At 44.2% G+C, this 20,744-nt stretch overlaps 1 protein-coding gene across 5 annotated transcripts in view; it reads left to right on the forward strand.

The window, feature by feature from the left end:
- The window catches only part of SAMD8 (sterile alpha motif domain containing 8), a 166,693-nt gene that overhangs the window by 110,846 nt on the left and 35,103 nt on the right, over positions 1-20,744 (forward strand). For all 5 annotated transcript variants that reach the window (XM_063958679.1, XM_063958674.1, XM_063958676.1 and 2 more), the window contains one exon: positions 13,016-13,599. In XM_063958679.1, coding sequence (XP_063814749.1) covers positions 13,016-13,599 — 584 coding nt within the window. The remainder of the gene's footprint in view (positions 1-13,015; positions 13,600-20,744) is intronic.

Here is a 20,744-nt window from a genome sequence, read left to right on the forward strand (position 1 = left end):
GATCGCAAAAATGCAGAAATTTATTTACTGATATCAGTGAAAGTTCAGTAGTTGCAAACACTGAAGACGACTACTATACACAATTAAATATGATCGAGAAATTATCTATAAAGGAAATGAAAAACTGGTATGATGTATTGACATTAGAAAAGTATATTGAGGTGGGAAGAGTCCCTAGGGGTTTGAGAATAATGAAAAAGCCCACTTATGGAAGTCAGAGTGAGGTTTTTATGAAGAATTGGAATGATATTCTAGGAAACTGTTCCTTAAAATTAATGGAGTTGTTAGTGACTGAGAGAAAGAGAGAATTAAATACATTAGAAGAAGAGCTAGCTAAAGTAGAGGCATCAGTTGTGAAATTTGAAACCAGTGATGAATTCAAACATGATGTAAGCAGACTGCAATATAGTTTAGATGAAGCAGAGAAGGAAATCATCTTTAGAAAACAAAACAAATTTGCCAGAGATAAAGCAGATTATCAAAGAGGGGACATTTTTGACTGGTCCAAAACGGCCAGACAAAATGACCCTCCTGCTCCAAGATTTATACAGAAAAAGAGTGGTTGGGATTATCAAGAACACCCAAGGTTTATAGAGAATCAAAGAGGTGAATATAGACATCTAGATGATCGTAGGAGAACTTTTGATAAAAGAGCTAATCAGTATTCTAAATATTACAATAGGAATAGAACCTCCTATTATTCACCGTATCCGACCAGACAGAGAGCCAGACTCCCCTCTTACCGTGGTCAACGGAGAAGAAGATTTACCTCAGACAGATTTGAAACTTTCACGCATGATAATAAATATGAAATGCTGAGATCCCCCTCTCCAAATACCACTGGTGATCATTTTTTAGAGGAAGGCGTAGATATGGGTACCCCACATGGCACAAAGAGAGGTTTTGGCATGGAAGGGGCAAAAGAGGGGGGAGAAAAATCCCCAAAAAGAAGACGACCACTATTCCATTCGAGAGTGGGCCAAAAACAGGGGTCATTATTCTCTCAGGGAGAGAACTATGTTCGTCACAAACAACGCTTCTGAATAGGGGTCTCAAATTTGCACCTGACCAGCATGTAAACCGATTTGATTTATTTATAGATCTGAACAAATATGTCAGATCTCTCACTTTACAACATCATTTTTTAAAACATCCAATGCCATCCACAACCAACCAGGAGGATAAAAAAACATTACTAGCCCTTCCCTCAAAGTTCTACCCAGTGGAGTGAAGGGGGAGCAATATTGACACCTTTTTTGAGTTCGTCAAGGATGACTTTAATAAATTAAAAATAAAGAATAGTAAATTCAATTCAAATCTGAGTTTAGGGGAAAAGAAAGCCTTGAATCATCTAAAAAAAGAGGATAGTCTGGTCATTAGAGGTGCGGATAAAGGAGGGGCTGTGGTTCTCCAGGAGAGAATGGAGTACCTCAAAGAAGCTTATAAGATATTAGATGATGAATCAACATATACAAAGCTCAGGGAGGGCCCCACAGCAGCATTCAAGGAAGATTTACGAGTCTTGCTATATGATGCTCAGCGTAACAAAGTAATTTGTAAAAAAGAAATGGATTATTTATGGGTAGAACATCCCACTACGGCCATTTTTTATCATCTCCCAAAAGTCCATAAGAGCTTGCAGTCACCTCCAGGGAGGCCAATCATCTCTGGAGTTGACTCTTTGACTGCAAATCTCTCTCACTTTATTGATTTAAAATTGCAGCCTTTTCATAAAGCCTTACCTTCCTACTTAAAGGACTCTACAAGTTTACTACAATGGTTGGACAAATACACGTGGTCAGTTTAGGACAGATGGCTGACTATTGATGTCCAAGCCCTCTACTCCTCCATCCCACATACCAAGGGAATGGAGGCAGTAAAATCATTTCTGATGGGTGACTTGGAGAAGTCCCAAGTAGAAACTAATTTTATTATGAACAGCATAGGTTTCATTCTAAAACATAATTATTTTCAATTTCAAGACTCCCACTACCTCCAGCAGCAGGGGACTGCGATGGGAACTAAATTTGCCCCATCGTATGCGAACCTGCTGATGGGGGTGTGGGAGGAAACTTTCATCTATGGAACCGATTTTGAGAGAGAACATATCAAATTTTACCGTAGATATATAGATGATTTGATCATCATATGGAAGGGAGATGAACAGAGTGTAGATCAGTTCATGAGCCATCTGCAAATGAATCCCTTCAATTTAAAGTTCACCTTCAGAACAGATCTTACCAAAATTGACTATTTGGATCTCAAGTTGGTGAGTGAAGTAGGAAAAGTAGTGAAGACATCCACTTTCTTTAAAGTAGTAGACGCGAACAATTTTATTCCAGTGTCAAGCTGTCACCATCCAATTTGGATAGATGGAGTTCCATACTCGCAGTTCCTTAGGCTAAGAAAAAACTGCAGTGAATTCAGCGAATTCACAATACAAGCAGAAGTTCTTAAGGACAGATTTCTAGCACGAGGTTATAATCCAACCAAAGTGGAGGAGGCCTTGCAGAGAGCGATTAATGTTACTAGAACCAGTCTCCTGGACCAAAACAGGATACAAAAAGATAAGAAGTTGAATAAGTGTAGACCCTTTATAACACAATTTAATAGGGAAAACAGATTAATTGCAAAGATTTTGGAAAAACATTGGCCAATTTTATTAAAAGACACTATACTTGGGCCATCATTACCTCCGAAACCGCAAATAGTATTTAAAAGGGCTAGCAATTTAAAGAATATCTTCGCCCCTAGTAGGTTAAGTTCTAGGAGTGTAATAAAACAGTTCGAGAATGGTTCCTCCTTTTTGAAAACAAATGTTGGATGCTTCCCTTGCAACCACTGCATATGCTGCAAGCATATGGACAAAAACTTCCTTTTCATGGATTCATGAAAATGGGTTTAAGTAAACTTTAAGAGAAAGAGTTAATTGCAACAGTGAATTCGTAATCTATAGAATTACATGTAGTTGCAATTTAATGTACGTCGGCAAAACTAAAAGAAATGTTAAACTCAGAATACAAGAGCACTTGCGAGCAATAAAGAACAAGGTCACTAATCACAGCTTGCCACGTCATTTTTCAGAGATACACAAATCTAATCCTAAAGATTTGAAGTTCACTATTCTTGAATTAGTCAAATTGGGACCAAGGGGAGGGGATAGGGAACTCATGCTATCTAGAAGAGAATCTTTTTGGATTTTCACCCTGAATACCCTCTCTCCCAAAGGGCTCAATGAAAGCATAGACATTGTGTCATTTCTGTAAAAATGACTTCCTCACAGATAACAATGAATTCTTTATGTAGAATAGTCCAATATATATAAACATTACTAATTTATTCACATTATTTAAAAAAAAATTTTAATACACACTATAAAAACACTTTAGTACAATCAGATTAAGCCAGTTCACCAATATTAAGTAATTATCAGCCAATTAGTGGCTACCCATTTATGGTATATTCATTTATTATTATTTTTTAGTAATTATATAGTAGTTATGTTGAACACATTGAATTGTTGAAATAACTGAGTATGATCATAATTATAAGAATTATTTTCTGTTCTGTATGAAGTTTCTGCCTTGTATGAATTTAAGTGCAATTAGCTTGATGTCTTGTCGATCTGAACTTTACCATGTGAGAATCAGAACTTGACTTCACAATAGAAGTGTCCTACATGTTTTGTACATTGGGCTATGTAAAATTGCAGCCTTTTAATACGAATTTTCAGAATAAATGGGGTGGAACGCAGCTATTTTCGGTTTGCGTTCCACCTAGTATATGATCTCAATACAATTCCTCTTTTCTTTAGTATAAAGATTTTCATTCGCCACGAGGCGTTCCTAGACATTGTGACATCATCATCATCTGACGGGGCTGCGGGGTGGTCCTGGCTCTGGGGGCGGCGCCGTGAGCTGGGGTCTCTGACGCGAGCGACGCCGGAGACGCTAAGCCCGGCGCGCTGACGGAGTCCGTGGCATCAACGCGGTTCTCGTCAGGTGACCGATGGGGGCGCGGTTTGGACATACTATGCAGGCATACTATTCTTCCTTGTTCTGAAGGAGATAGAAATTTACTTCCGGGCATGTGATGCGTTCCAGCTGAAACGCATACCGGAATCATTAGTTCCTTACCAGCTGAAGTCATTTTCAGTCTGGTTTAACTTCAAATAGAGATTTTTGCCAATAGAATGTAGCATAAGAATTATCCTTATTTTACACAGGACATCTATGTTTATCAAACAGACCACTAAGTCTTGTTGTAGTAAATTTAAACAAGTTTTATTAGTCAGCAGTAATGCAAAATGCAGCTAATTAAGGGAAATTATGTAAAGTTTAAATAGCAGCCAGGGTGAGAGGCATTTCATTCTAAAAATTTCCACACCCATGGTTGCAAGTTAAGAGATCCTTTATGGTGAGTGCTTCTTTCTGATGCATTTGTGTTTAAAGGCTGCAGTTAAACCATTATCTTAAAATGATTGTACCTATATGTTACAATAGTTGAATTATCTTTTATTTCAAGATACAACTGTGGGTCCTTTTGGAAGTTCCAGTTTATTAATAATTATCTTTACTCTGGATATACCTTTTGGTATGTATATATTTTCTGTATTCTTTGCTGAGGAAAATTGTAATAGCTGATACACCTTATGCAAACCAAATTATGTCCCCTTTTTTGCAGATGCTTCCGTATCTATATATATCTATATATATATAAAAAAAATCTTTTTCCATTGCACTGAATCAGTACACGGTTTTAGGTATGTGCCTTTGGAGTACCTTTTCCATCTTTATTTTTATTGTTTTATATCTATCTATCTATATATATATCTATCTATATATATATCTATATATATATATATATATATATATATATTTATATATATATATTTATATATTTATATATATATATATATATATATATATTTATATATTTATATCTATATATCTATACACAGAAGGAAAAAAAGAGGCGGTGCAGAGGAAAGAAGCTGCACAACACAGCTAGTTCCCAGGAACAGAAGTCCTACCCGGCTTCCACTAAATCCACCGCATGACGCTGGGGCTCCACAGGTGGAGCTAGGCCCGGTGGGGGCGCGTCTCCGAAATTTCAGGCACAAGTGGGTTCACTCCCAGGTAGATCCCTGGGCAATAGAGATTGTGTCTCAGGGATACATGCTGGAATTCGAAGAGATGCCCCCTCACCGATACCTCAAATCGGCCCTGCCAGCTTCCCCATTAGAGAGGGAAATAGTGTTAGCTGCAATTCACAAATTGTATCTTCAGGTGGTGGTCAAGGTTCCCCTCCTTCAACAAGGGAAGGGTTATTATTCGACCATGTTTGTGGTACCGAAACCAGACGGTTCGGTCAGACCCATATTGAATTTAAAATCTCTGAACATATACCTGAAAAGGTTCAAGTTCAAGATGGAATCGCTCTGAGCGGTCACTGGACATAAAGGATGCATACCTTCATGTTTCCATTTATCCACCTCATCAGGCGTACCTCAGATTTGTGGTACAGGATTGTCATTACCAATTTCAGACGTTGCCGTTTGGTCTCTCCACGGCACCGAGAATATTTACCAAGGTGATGGCAGAAATGATGGTACTCCTGCGGAAGCAAGGGGTCACAATTATCCCATACTTGGACGATCTCCTCATAAAAGCGAGGTCAAGAGAGCAGTTACTGATCAGCGTTACACGCTCTCTGGAAGTGTTAGGACAGCACGGCTGGATTCTAAATATTCCAAAGTCGCAGTTGATTCCTACGACTCGTCTGCCCTTCCTGGGCATGATTCTGGACACAGACCAGAAGAGGGGTTATCTCCCGATGGAGAAGGCTCAGGAGCTCATGACACTGGTAAGAGACCTATTAAAACTAAAAAAGGTGTCGGTGCATCACTGCACCCGAGTCCTGGGAAAGATGGTGGCATCATACGAGGCCATTCCCTTCGGCAGGTTCCATGCGAGGACCTTTCAATGGGATCTCCTGGACAAATGGTCCGGATCACATCTTCAGATGCATCGGTTAATCACCCTATCCCCCAGGGCCAGGGTGTCTCTCCTGTGGTGGCTGCAGAGTGCTCACCTTCTGGAGGCCGCAGATTCGGCATTCGGGACTGGGTCCTGGTGACCACGGATGCAAGCCTCCGGGGGTAGGGGGCAGTCACACAGGGAAGAAATTTCCAAGGCCTGTGGTCAAGTCGGGAGACTTGTCTGCACATCAACATCCTGGAACTAAGGGCCGTATACAACGCCCTACGTCAAGCGGAGTCCCTACTTCACGACCAACCGGTTCTGATTCAGTCAGACAACATAACCGCAGTGGCTCATGTAAACCGCCAAGGCGGCACAAGGAGCAGGGTGGCGATGGCGGAAGCCACCAGGATTCTTCGCTGGGCGGAGAATCACGTAAGCGCACTGTCAGCAGTGTTCATCCCGGGAGTGGACAACTGGGAAGCAGACTTCCTCAGGAGGCACGACCTCCACCCGGGAGAGTGGGGACTTCATCAAGAAGTCTTCACACAGATTACAATTCGGTGGGAACTACCACAGATAGACATGATGGAGTCACGCCTCAACAAGAAGCTACAGAGCTATTGCGCCAGGTCAAGGGACCCCCCAGGCGGTAGCTGTAGACGCCCTGGTGACACCGTGGGTGTTCCAGTCGGTCTATGTATTTCCTACTCTTCCTCTCATACCCAAGGTACTGAGGATAATAAGAAAAAGAGGAGTAAGAACAATTCTCATTGTTCCAGATTGGCCACGAAGGACTTGGTATCCAGATCTGCAAGGATTGCTCACAGAGGATCCGTGGCCTCTTCCTCTAAGACAGGACCTGTTGCAACAGGGACCCTGTCTCTTCCAAGACTTACCGCGGCTGTGTTTGACGGCATGGCGATTGAACGCCGGATCCTAGCAGAAAAGGGTATTCCGGAGGATGTCATTCCTACGCTGATAAAGGCTAGGAAGGACGTAACAGCTAAACATTATCACCGGATATGGCGAAAATATGTTTCTTGGTGTGAGGCCAGCAATGCTCCTACTGATGAGTTTCAGCTGGGCCGTTTCCTTCACTTCCTTCAGTCAGGAGTGGATTTGGGCCTGAAGTTAGGCTCAATGAAGGTCCAGATTTCGGCCCTTTCCATTTTCTTTCAAAAGGAGTTGGCTTCTCTGCCAGAAGTTCAGACGTTTGTGAAAGGAGTGCTGCATATTCAGCCTCCTTTCGTGCCTCCAGTGGCACCTTGGGATCTTAACGTGGTGTTGAGTTTCCTGAAATCACACTGGTTTGAACCACTTAAAACAGTGGAGTTGAAATATCTCACGTGGAAGGTGGTCATGCTATTAGCCTTGGCTTCGGCTAAGCGCGTGTCAGAATTAGCGGCTTTGTCTCATAATAGTCCCTATCTGGTTTTCCATATGGATAGAGCGGAATTGCGGACCCGTCCACGATTTCTGCCAAAAGTGGTCTCATCCTTTCATATGAACCAACCTATTGTGGTGCCTGTGGCTACTCGTGACTTGGAGGACTCCGAGTTACTAGATGTAGTCAGGGCTTTAAAAGTTTATGTAGCCGGAACGGCTAGAGTCAGGAAAACGGAGTCACTGTTTATCCTGTATGCATCCAACAAGCTTGGTGCTCCTGCTTCAAAGCAGACTATTGCTCGCTGGATTTGTAACACGATCCAGCAGGCTCATTCTGTGGCTGGATTGCCGCAGCCAAAGTCAGTGAAAGCCCATTCCACTAGGAAGGTGGGCTCTTCTTGGGCGGCTGCCCGAGGGGTCTCGGCATTACAGCTATGCCGAGCTGCTACTTGGTCAGGTTCAAATACGTTTGCAAAGTTCTACAAGTTTGATACCCTGGCTGAGGAGGACCTATCGTTTGCTCAATCGGTGCTGCAGAGTCATCCGCACTCTCCCGCCGGTTTGGGAGCTTTGGTATAATCCCCATGGTCCTTACGGAGTCCCCAGCTTCCACTAGGACGTTAGAGAAAATAAGATTTTACTTACCGGTAAATCTATTTCTCGTAGTCCGTAGTGGATGCTGGGCGCCCGTCCCAAGTGCGGACTTCTTCTGCAATACTTGTATATAGTTATTGCTTAAATAAGGGTTATGTTATGGTTGCATCAGGGTTGATCTGATGCTCCGTTGTTGTTCATACTGTTAACTGGGTAAGTTTATCACAAGTTATACGGTGTGATTGGTGTGACTGGTATGAGTCTTGCCCTGGATTCCAAAATCCTTTCCTTGTACTGTCAGCTCTTCCGGGCACAGTTTCTCAAACTGAGGTCTGGAGGAGGGACATAGAGGGAGGAGCCAGAACACATCAGAATCCCAATTCTTTCTTAAAGTGCCCTGTCTCCTGCGGAGCCCGTCTATTCCCCATGGTCCTTACGGAGTCCCCAGCATCCACTACGGACTACGAGAAATAGATTTACCGGTAAGTAAAATCTTATTTTCTGCGGCAGTCGCTGGGATGAACTAACTGATGCCGCGCCGCTCCTTCGTTGTGGTCACTTAGGGATCACCTGTTAGGAGCCGGGCAAAAATGCAGTTACTGGTCGAGGGGAGGTTACAGGTCCCGTACGTTATTGCATACGGGTCCTGCGAAGGACCAATGGGCAGATTATTGGGGCAGGTAACGTTACAAAAAGATCACGTGATGCGGAAAACAACGGGACTGAATTACAGCGCCGGGAGATGAGAAGGAATCGAACAGTGGAGATGAGAACGGAACAGTAAGAGGGCTAATAGCGCAGTGGAACAGCTTAGTACATCCCACCCTAGTTCTATTAGGGGTTGGATAGTGAACTTAAACCGTGTAAAGGGTACCAACAGCTCTCCCGGTTACCTTAGGTGTTGTGGAAAAATCTTTACCTTTTTTTCCTCAAAGGAAGAGCCCTAAGGAGAGCGAGAAGCTAAGCAAGGAGACCTAGGGCCCTTTGAAATAGAGTCGGTCTGCAAACCTTATATATTTAACATACAGCGGGCGGACCTTGGCCTGTCGTCCCAGCATTTACAGCACTGAGCAGGGCAGCATCAGAGGCGGGACGGGGCAGAGAAGGAGGCGGATTATTCTCCTCAGCACCAGCATTTTGACAGCATCAATCCATGGAAGCCCAGAGGTGCGGCCTGACAAAGATTGCCAATATTCTTTCAATTCCGTAGCGAAGCACGGTTATTCAGCTAGTTTTATGTAAAAAATGTCTATATAAGCCACATAAATATAAATGTGTACAGACTAATATAAAGCCTATATACACATTTAAATCACTTTAGAAGCATTGGGAGGCTGGAGCTGGACTTACAATTGGCGCTCATTATACTTTAGACTTAACAATGCAAATAGGAAACTGTTTGCATTGTTAAGTAAAAGCATGACTGACCATGCGCAGAATGAAAATCAGAAGGTTTTGTTTTTCAATTTCCGAAAACAAAACCACCTAGAACTTCGTAGGAACAGCGTGTTACTGCAACCGCTGTTCTTGTGAAGTTCTCTGCTGAATAGCCTGATAATAAAAAGTGTTAACATTTTTTTCCATGCTAATATTGCCTGATAATGATCGGGGCAATATCGATTTTCTTGCTGAATAGAGCCCACATTATTTTAGCCCCATAAATATGAGTAAGGACATCATATTGAAGTCTTTTATAAACTTTGTATCAGCTGTGTGTGACAATAGACTATCACAAGCATGTAGACTGGGTTCCTTGGGAGTAGTAATCTGTTGCATCTCAGAAGGTTGGTTTAATCTGTGATTTGCAGTTTCCAAGAAACTCTGTACTGGTAACGATTAATGGCTTTCCTTTATGCCTAGGGGTGAATAGTATTGCTCTACACAGTCATACCCCTTTCACACCGCAGCTTGAACCCGGTAAATTGCCGATTTTTAAGGCTTTCTAAACGGTTCGAGCTGCGATGTGAAAGGGTCACCTTCAATTTACCGTTTTCAAAATACCGGTATTTTGAAACGGTAAAAAAAACAGGGTCCTACCCGTTTCAGACCCGTTTCATTGTGCAGTGTGAAAGGGTCTGAAACGGTATTTGCAAGCCCCAGAAGGTGATAGGCTGTCTCCATGTGTGATGTCACCAGGCAGAAGCAGGAAATAAACATTTAAAATGACAACCACTGTTTTGTATGGGTGAAACTGGTTCAGTGTGAAAGGTACCAAAACGGTAATGAAATGGTAATATACTGGTTACAACATGCGATGTGAAGGGGGTTTAACTGCTCAGACCCGTTTTAAGAACCGTTTAAAGAACCGTTTCAAAAGCAGGTTTTGCGATGTGAAAGCAGAATAATAGTGTTATACATAAAATACACCTCGCTTCTGTACAGAAGAGCAGAATTCAAATTGCACAACAAGCAACTGGTGTTCCAATGTAGCCACATATAGTTTTTGTAGCTTCTTGGTGAAGTGGCTGGATCAAATGTTTGTCTTCCTATAGTATTCCTATATCATTTTGTTTTGGTGCTTTTTTTCCCCTCCATTTTTCAACTTTCCTCTTATTTCTTATGTATTGTTCTTATTTCTTATGTTTTGTTCTTATTTCTTATGTTTTGTTCACTGCTGGTATTTGATATGGTGGTAGTTCTTTTTGAATCAAGACCAGCATGCAGTACTTCCTGTCAGGATGTGGTTACACAGAAGGGCTTCTCATTGAGGGGTGTAATGAGAAGCCCTTAATATATGCTCCAAGATCCTAAATACAACCTTTCCCATAATGCACTCTTAAAACCACTGCACCGTCCAAATGAACTGTTGTCACTTTGTTGTCTCACTGTATGTGTGAAGTAACTGCTTTGTGCTTACTTGAATAAAAGTTCAGTAAATATGAATAGTGCTTGACTTTGTATACTTGGTATACAGTGTTATAGACTTTGCAAACTTAGGAGCAGTAGAATGTGATTAGTTGTATTACATCTGTTTTGATGAAGCGTGGACTAGTTGTTCTATGACCTTGATAGCCATCCAAATCATCATCTTGTACTGTTAAAGACTGATAACCCACAGTAATCTCTCCCCCCACCCTGGAAGACCTTTGTGAAACATTCTTCATTAAAAAGACAATCACTCATAGCAACCAATCTATCATTGCCTGTTTTCTATGTAAATTCTAATCGTTTAGTGAGTAATTAGTGTGATAAGTGTTGCTGAAAGTGATTCACCAGAGACAACACCTATAAGTGAATTACAATCTATTGCACAGTAAGAGACACCTGTGTTTTATATGCTTGTAATTGTATATAATTGTGTCACTGACCTTTTCTTTTATGCATCTTCCTCAACAATATACAGCTTTGTAAATGAATATACATAGGGGGTAATTCAGACCTGATCGCTGGGCTGCTAATTTTGCTGTCCTGCGTTCAGATAGTCGCAGCCTCAAGGGGGAGTGTAAATTCACAGTGCAAGTGTGCAATCCTGTGTGTACGCCAAGCTGCTAAAATCCACTTTGTGCAGTGTGTGCGCAGCCCAGGACTTACGCCTACAGTGCGATCACATCAGGCTGATCGAGGCCGGAGCTGACGTCAGACACACTCCCTGAAAACGCTTGGGCACACCTGCGTTTTTACGGACACTCCCAATAAACGCTCAGTTACCGCCCACAAACAGCTTCTTCCTGTCAATCACCTTGCGAACGCCCGTGCGATCAGATTTTTCACACCATCCCGTTGCTGGCCGGCGATGTCGTTGTTGTTGTCCTACGCGCGTGCGCATTATGGTGAAAACGCACAGCAGCGAGCGATCAGGTCTGAGTCACCCCCCATAGTGTGATCAGTTTCCATTTTCAACACATTCAGCGAAGTAGTGAGCCACAGCCAGCTATTCTTCCCCCCCCCCCCCCCCCCCCCCCACAAAATAGGTTGTATTTTGAACAAAACTTGGTTCATGAAAACTATCTGGAAAAAATAGTGTGGCATACAGATCCACTGATCTCTGTGCCATGCTAACTATGAAGCCCACTTGGATAGCAGTAGTATATGTGCCACTGGTTTTCTCGTCAGCTTGAGCCCATAGTTACTTTGCATGCTTTGAAGATTATGAATTCTGTGTCGGTAAGTGCACCCAGTAGGGTTTATGGCACTTGAGAATACATACCTGCTTAGAGATCGCGGTTTGGCTGCTGAATGGTAACTTACAATGTGTTTTCTTGACATTCATCAGCTGCAGCTCGTAGGTATTTGTTCCCAAGGGCACAGAAGCGGCAGTAGCTCATGCTGGACTTAAGGCCCATATAGACGGGCCGATGCAGGAGAGATGTGTGCTGAGCGAACCGCTCAGCACACATCTCTCCCGCCGCTCAGCACAGAACGATCTGTGCTGAGCATGCGGGGGGAGACGGGGGGCCGCTCATTTCACCCAGCGGGTGAAGTGAGCGACCCGCTAGATTGGCCTGCATGCAGGCCAATCTAGCACCAGCGATAGCGATGTGCGGGACTGCGCATCGCTATCGCTGTAGGGGGTACACACGGAGCGATCTTGCTGAAAATCTAAGCAATCTAGTCAGATTGCTTAGATTATCGCTCCGTGTGTACCCCCCTTTACAGTGGAAGTTAATTATTTCACATCAAAAAAGCAAAATATGGAAACAATTTGATGCATAATTAGATGGCAAAATAATTTATTAAAACCATTTGGAAAAGCCACAGGTAGTAAGTACACAGCTGTCCCAGCTTCACACTGCTCCATTAAATCATGAAGAATGTGTTTCCTAATTTAGGAATTGTGGGTTGAGACATGGTAATCACTGTTTATTTGGGCTTTAGGCTAATTATGTACACTAGAATGCCATATTAACCACGTAAATAGAATGTTTCCATTATATTGGATTGGAAATAGAACATGTTGATGTTATATTAGATTGTAGCATAATATAGTCTACCTATGTGTAATGGAAAACAGATCATGTCACCCAGTGATACTTTGTCATTTCTTTTTTTATTCAAATGTGAAAAATTGGCATTTGCCACAAAAACTAAATCCACTTTGTCTTTCCACACAGGTATCTCCTAAAACAATGGCAAACAGTCAGTTATGTATTCGCCGCTGGACTACTAAACATGTGGCCAAATGGCTGCGGGAAGAAGGATTCTGTGACTATGTGGATAGCCTGTGTAACAAACATCGGTTAGATGGCACAGCTTTGTTAGCATTAACAGAATATGACTTGCGCTCTCCGCCATTAGAAATTAAGGTGCTGGGGGATATCAAGCATCTTATGCTTTCTATCCGCAAGTTGCAAAAACAGCATGCTAGTGTCCTGGAGGAGTTAGGTCTGAGCAGTGAGCCAACGCCTGGAACCCTCGGCCTTAGCTCTCCACCAAGCCCTGACTGGTTATGTAATGGGGAGCTGCCTCGAGAATATGAAGGACACGGAGCAGATTCTAGTGTGGATCCACATCAGTACTCCAACGGAAAGCACAAACATCCACCAAAGAGACTGGACCCAGAGTACTGGAAGACTGCCATCAGCTGTGTTTATGTTTTCATAGTTTTTGGCTTTACATCCTTTGTGATGGTTATAGTACATGAACGTGTTCCTGACATGCAAACATACCCACCTCTACCAGACATCTTCCTAGACAGGTGAGTAAATATTATGTGTAAGCAAAGGCACTGTATATGAAAATTAATTTCTTTTAGAACTCCCAACAGTGAGTTTTATCTGTGTTTCTTTGACGTTCAGTTACAAAGTTTTAAAAATATAATAACTTTATATTCTGTAATGACCACCACCTGACCATCACTGCAATAAGCTGTTGCATATATAATGATTAGCTATTAAAGGGGGTGGAATTGGTCAATCAGTCCTGTTCCATATGTATGATCGGGTAGGGGCCCCCACTGTTATATAAATCTAAGCCGGGTCACTATTTGTGTGATCAAATTCGAGCATAATGCTAGCATTTCATAGCACTTCAATATAAGCTTAGCATTGCATGCCATAGCAGGCTCTCTTACTCCTTGCTGTGTATACAGGATTGAGATAGTGTTGTCAAAATGGAACTATGGCCACCAGTCAACTGTTACCCAAACATTGGATTAATAGCGATATCTAAATATATTGCATTTGAACATATTGTAGACACTACCAATGTGTCTGAGCTTTCTAATTATAGGTGAGCATTCCAATACTACAGTAACTCATGATGGACTAAAAGTCAGCTAAGTACAAAATGACCAAACTAGTAATATTCACAAGTGTATATGTAAAAGCTTCAGAAACTCATACTAATGATTTAAAAGAGATTTTTAACCTGCATCTAAATAGCACTGGACAAATACTTTGTATATGGCAGAGGTGGGGAACCAACCTTTGGCCCTCCAGCTGTTGTTGAACTACACATACTAGCTTGCCCTGCTACAGTTTTTACTATTTGGCCATGCTAAAACTGTTGCAAGGCATGCTGGGATGTGTAGTTTAACAGCTGGAGGGCCAAAGGTTTCCTACCCCTGGTATATGGGCACAGAAGGAGTGTGACCATCGATCAATATCAGACATGTCTGCAGATGCTAGTGCTGTAAGATTGCTACCTGCTTTTGTCTCCTCATCCTTTATCTGTAAAGGGACACGTAATTTTGGTCGTTAGGCCAAACAACTGAATTCTGTCTAGTTTGGCCAATGCTCCTCTGTAGCCAAGATATAAAGTGATCCTTTCAGTTGGAGCTTGGCTCAAGTTGATCAATTGGCCTGTGTGTGCCCAGATATAAGCAGGTCATAGACTACCTGATAGAGCAGCCAACATGGAGCTGGGGAGCAGCGATCGCACGATGATTGAAGCACCTGCATACGCTGCACAATGTATTCAGCTGATCTCCATTCACTGCCTGGAGTAAGCTAAATGGCAGCCAGGTAGATAGGTTTGATAACTAGGTTATTTTTTTCAGTTTTCAGGCTGTGAACCAATATCATTCAGTTCCATATATTGAACAATAATCATTCAAACCAGTTGCTTGGTTGGCTGGTTTATACTGTCATGGAAAGCTTAAGCCAGTTTATTCAGGAAATGACCGGTAACCATAAGCAATTGGTCACTGTCATGGAAAAGCGTATGAAAGTGGAATTGAAAGCTTTTTAATGCATGGGAACTTTAGAATTCTGTACAGTAGTAAATGTTTAATAGTCCTCTTATATATCTTTTTGACCCTCTCAATAATAACATAGGTAGTGCATCAGTGATGTTAATCCTATAGTAGTAAGCATATTTTACTATATGGTGATAGCTATGTCACGGAGACAGCTATCACCAAATGTCACAATAGGAATCACTGATGAATGATTTGGTAGAAGTAAGACTTGATGCAGACATCACTGAGATCCCAGCGAGTCTGTCATTTTATTTTACAAAGTGGCCATATTTTAAAAGGCAAAACGAACCTAGTTTTGCCTTATAAACTATTGAGGCTTTAAATAAACAGGGAGACTGCCGGGATCACAGCAATGCCTGTGTCTTGTAGGATGTTACATTTTCCCCCATATCTTTCACATGGAATACATACCTATTACCGGCAACCGGAATCCTGGCTGTCATGATCCCGAGACTGGGAACCTGGCCACCAGTATGCTGGCAGCGGGGCGAGTACTAGAAAGCCCCTTGCAGGCTCAGGATCTGTGCCCACGACACCCACAGAGGGAGAAAAGCCTATGGTGCTGGTATTCCGGCGGCGGCATTGTGACAGTCAGGATCCTGACAGGCGGTCTCGTGATTGCCTCCCTTTTCACATGGCCTTATTGTCGGAACTTGTGTTTGCTGTATATAACCCTATTTCTCTGACGTCCTAGTGGATGCTGGGAACTCCGTAAGGACCATGGGGAATAGCGGCTCCGCAGGAGACTGGGCACAACTAAAGAAAGCTTTAGGTCACCTGGTGTGCACTGGCTCCTCCCACTATGACCCTCCTCCAAGCCTCAGTTAGATTTTGTGCCCGGCCGAGGTTGGATGCATACTAGGGGCTCTCCTGAGCCCTTAGAAAGAAAGTATAGATTTAGGTTTTTTATTTTCAGTGAGACCTGCTGGCAACAGGCTCACTGCAGCGAGGGACTAAGGGGAGAAGAAGCGAACTCGCCTGCTTGCAGCCGGATTGGGCTTCTTAGGCTACTGGACACCATTAGCTCCAGAGGGATCGACCGCAGGCCCAGTCCTTGGTGTTCGGTCCCGGAGCCGCGCCGCCGTCCCCCTTACAGAGCCAGAAGCAAGAAGAGGTCCGGAAAATCGGCGGCAGAAGACATCAGTCTTCACCAAGGTAGCGCACAGCACTGCAGCTGTGCGCCATTGCTCCTCATATACACCTCACACTCCGGTCACTGAGGGTGCAGGGCGCTGGGGGGGGGCGCCCTGAGCAGCAATATTAACACCTTGGCTGGCAAAAATACCACAATATATAGCCCCAGAGGCTATATATGTGGTAAATACCCCTGCCAGAATCCAGAAAAAAGCGGGAGAAAAGTCCGCGAAAAAGGGGCGGAGCTATCTCCCTCAGACACACTGGCGCCATTTTCTCTTCACAGTGCAGCTGGAAGAAAGCTCCCCAGGCTCTCCCCTGTAGTTTTCAGGCTCAAAGGGTTAAAAAGAGAGGGGGGGCACTAAATTTAGGCGCAATATTATATATACAAGCAGCTATTGGGGAAATTTCACTCAGTTATAGTGTTAATCCCCACATTATATAGCGCTCTGGTGTGTGCTGGCATACTCTCTCTCTGTCTCCCCAAAGGGCTTTGTGGGGTCCTATCCTCAGTCAGAGCATTCCCTGTGTGTGTGCGGTGTGTCGGTACAGCTGTGTCGACATGTTTAATGAGGAGGCTTATATGGTGACGGAGCAGATGCCGATAAATGTGATGTCGCCCCCTGTGGGGCCGACACCAGAGTGGATGGTTAGGTGAAAGGTATTAACCGACAGTGTCAACTCCTTACATAAAAGGGTGGATGACGTAACAGCTGTGGGACAGCCGGCTTCTCAGTCCGCGCCAGCCCAGGCGTCTCAAAGGCCATCAGGGGCTCAAAAACGCCCGCTCACTCAGATGGCAGACACAGTTGTCGACACGGAGTCTGACTCCAGTGTCGACAAGGTTGAGACATATACACAATCCACTAGGAACATCCGTGACTTGATCCCGGCAATAAAAAATGTGTTACACATTTCTGACATTAACCCAAGTACCACTAAAAAAGGGTTTTATGTTTGGGGAGAAAAAGCAGGCAGTGTTTTGTTCCCCCATCAGATGAATGAATGAAGTGTGTGAAAAGCGTGGGTTCCCCCCGATAAGAAACTGGTAATTTCTAAAAAGTTACTGATGGCGTACCCTTTCCCGCCAGAGGATAAGTTACGCTGGGAGATATCCCCTAGGGTGGATAAGGCGCTCACACGGTTGTCAAAAAAGGTGGCACTGCCGTCTTAGGATACGGCCACTTTGAAGGTACCTGCTGATAAAAAGCAGGAGGCTATCCTGAAGTCTGTATTTACACACACAGGTACTAGACTGAGACCTGCAGATCGTGCTGCTGCAGCGTGGTCGGTGACCCTGTCAAACATGAGAACATATTAAAGACGTCGTCTTATATATGAGGGATGCACAGAGGGATATTTTGCCGGCTGGCATCCAAAATGAATGTAATGTCCATTCTGTCAGGAGGGTATTAGAGACCTGTCACTGGACAGGTGATGCTGACTTTAAAAGGCGCATAGAGACTCTGCCTTATAAGGGTGAGGAATTATTTGGGGATGGTCTCTGGGACCTCGTATCCATTACCTCAGGTTTCCTCACAGACTAAGAAAGCACTGTATTATCAGGTACAGTCCTTTCGGCTTCAGAAAAGCAAGCGGGTCAAAGGCGCTTCCTTTCTGTACAGAGACATGGGAAGAGGGAAAAAGCTGCACCAGTCAGCCTGTTCCCAGAATCAAAATTCTTTTCTCGCTTCCTCTGAGTCCACAGCATGACGCGGGGGCTCCACAGGTGTAGCCAGGTACGGTGGGGGGCCGTCTCAAAAATTTCAGCGATCAGTGGGCTCGCTCACAGGTGGATCCCTGTTTCATTCAAGTAGTATTTCAGGGGTACAAGCTGGAATTCGAGATGTCTCCCCCCCGCCGTTTCCTCAAATATGCCTTGCCGACAACTCCCTCAGGCAGGGAGGCTGCGCTAGAGGCAATTAATAACTATTCCACACGGTTTGGGGTACCGAAACCGCATGGTTCGGGGTGACCCATTTTATATTTAAAATCCTTGAACACATACATAAAAAAATTCAAGTTCAAGATGGAATCGCTCAGGGCGGTTATTGCAAGCCTGGACGAGGGGGATTACATGGGATCCCGGGACATCAAGGATGCTTACCTGCATGTCCCCATTTACCATCCTCGCCAGGAGTACCTCAGATTTGTGGTACAGGATTACCATTACCAAGTCCAGACACTGCCGTTTGGACTGTACATGGCACCGAGGGTGTTTACCAAGGTAATGGCCGAAATGATGATACTCCTTCGAAAAAAGGGAGTTTTAATTATCCCGTACTTGGACAATCTCCTTATAAGGGCAAGGTCCAAGGAGCAGTTGCTAGTCGGGGTAGCACTATTTTGGAAAGTGTTACAACAGCACGGTTGGACTCTAAACAGTCCAAAGTCACAGCTGGTTCCTACGACACGTCTACTATTCCTGGGGATGGTTCTGGACACAGAACAGAAATAAGTGTTTCTCCCGGAGGAGAAAGCCAAGGAGCTGTCATCTCTAGTCAGAGACCTCCTGAAGCCAAAACAGGTATCGGTGCATCATTGCACGCGAGTCCTGGGAAAAAATGGTAGCTTCCTACGAAGCAATCCCATTCGGCAGGTTCCATGCAAGAACTTTTCAGTGGGACCTGTTGGACAAGTAGTCCGGATCACAGCTTCAGATGCATCGGCTGATAACCCTGTCTTCAAGGACCAGGGTATCTCTACTGTGGTGGCTGCAGAGTGCCCATCTTCAAGAGGGCCGCAGGTTCGGCATACAGGACTAGGTCCTAGTGACCATGGATGCCAGCCTTTGAGGCTGGGGGGCAGTCACACAGGGAAAAAACTTCCAGGGACTTTGGTCAAGTCAAGTGACTTCCCTACACATAAATATTCTGGAACGGAGGGCCATTTACAATGCCCTGAGTCAGGCAAGGCCTCTGCTTCAAAACCAGCCGGTACTGATCCAATCAGACAACATCACGGCAGTCGCCCATGTAAACCAACGGGGCGGCACAAGAAGCAGGATGGCGATGGCAGAAGCCACAAGGATTCTCCGATGGGCGGAAAATCATGTGTTAACACTGTCAGCAGTGTTCATTCCCGGAGAAGCAGATCTTCTCAGCGGACACGACCTCCACCCGGGAGAGTGGGGATTTCATCCAGAAGTCTTCCAAAGGATTGTACACCATTGGGAAAGGCCACAGGTGGACATGATGGCGTCCCACCTCAACAAAAAGCTATAAAAGATATTGCGCCAGGTCAAAGGACCCTCAGGCGATAGCTGTGGACGCTCTGGTAACACCGTGGGTGTACCAGTCGGTTTATGTGTTCCTCCCTCTGCCTCTCATACAAAAGGTACTGAGAATAATAGGAAGGCGAGGAGTAAGAACGATACTCGTGGTTCCGGATTGGCCAAGAAGAGCTTGGTACCCAGAACTTCAAGAAATTATATCAGAGGACCCATGGCCTCTGCCGCTCAGACAGGACCTGCGGCAGCAGGGGCCCTGTCTGTTCCAAGACTTACCGCGGCTACGTTTTGACGGCATGGCGGTTGAACGCCGGATCCTAAAGGAAAAGGGCATTCCGGAGGAAGTCATTCCTACGCTGATTCAAGCCAGGAAAGATGTAACTGCAAAACATTATCACCGCATATGGCGAAAATATGTTGCTTGGTGTGAGGCCAAAAAGGCCCCAACAGAGGAATTTCAACTAGGTCGATTTCTGCATTTCCTACAAGCAGGAGTGTCTATGGGCCTAAAATTAGGCTCCATTAAGGTACAGATCTCGGCTCTGTCGATTTTCTTCCAAAAAGAACTAGCTTCAGTACCTGAAGTTCAGACATTGTAAAAGGAGTGCTGCATATTCAGCCCCCGGTTGTGCCTCCAGTGGCACATTGGTGTGAGCCACTAAAAACCGTGGATCTAAAATATCTCACGCGGAAAGTGGTCATGTTATTGGCCTTGGCTTCGGCCAGGCGTGTATCAGAATTGGCGGCTTTGTCATATAAAAGTCCTTATCTGATTTTCCATATGGATAGGGCAGAATTGAGGACTCGTCCCCAGTTTCTCCCTAAGGTGTTATCAGCTTTTCACTTGAACCAACTATTGTAGTGCCTGCGGCTACTAGGGACTTGGAGGATTCCAAGTTACTGGACGTAGTCAGGCCCTTGAAAAATTATGTTTCCAGGACGGCTAGAGTCAGGAGAACTGACTCGCTGTTTATCCTGTATGCACCCAGCAAACTGGGTGCTCCTGCTTCTAAGCAGACTATTGCTCGCTGGATTTGTAGCACAATTCAGCTGGCGCATTCTGCGGCTGGACTACCGCAGCCAAAATCTGTAAAAGCCCATTCCACAAGGAAGGTGGGCTCATCTTGGGCAGCTGCCCGAGGGGTCTCGGCTTTCCAACTTTGCCGAGCTGCAACTTGGTCAGGGGCAAACACGTTTGCTAAATTCTACAAAATTGATACCCTGGCTGAGGAGTACCTGGAGTTCTCTCATTCGGTGCTGCAGAGTCATCCGCACTCTC

Source organism: Pseudophryne corroboree, chromosome 3 (genome assembly GCF_028390025.1).
Source record: "Pseudophryne corroboree isolate aPseCor3 chromosome 3, aPseCor3.hap2, whole genome shotgun sequence".
NCBI classification, from domain to species: domain Eukaryota; kingdom Metazoa; phylum Chordata; class Amphibia; order Anura; family Myobatrachidae; genus Pseudophryne; species Pseudophryne corroboree.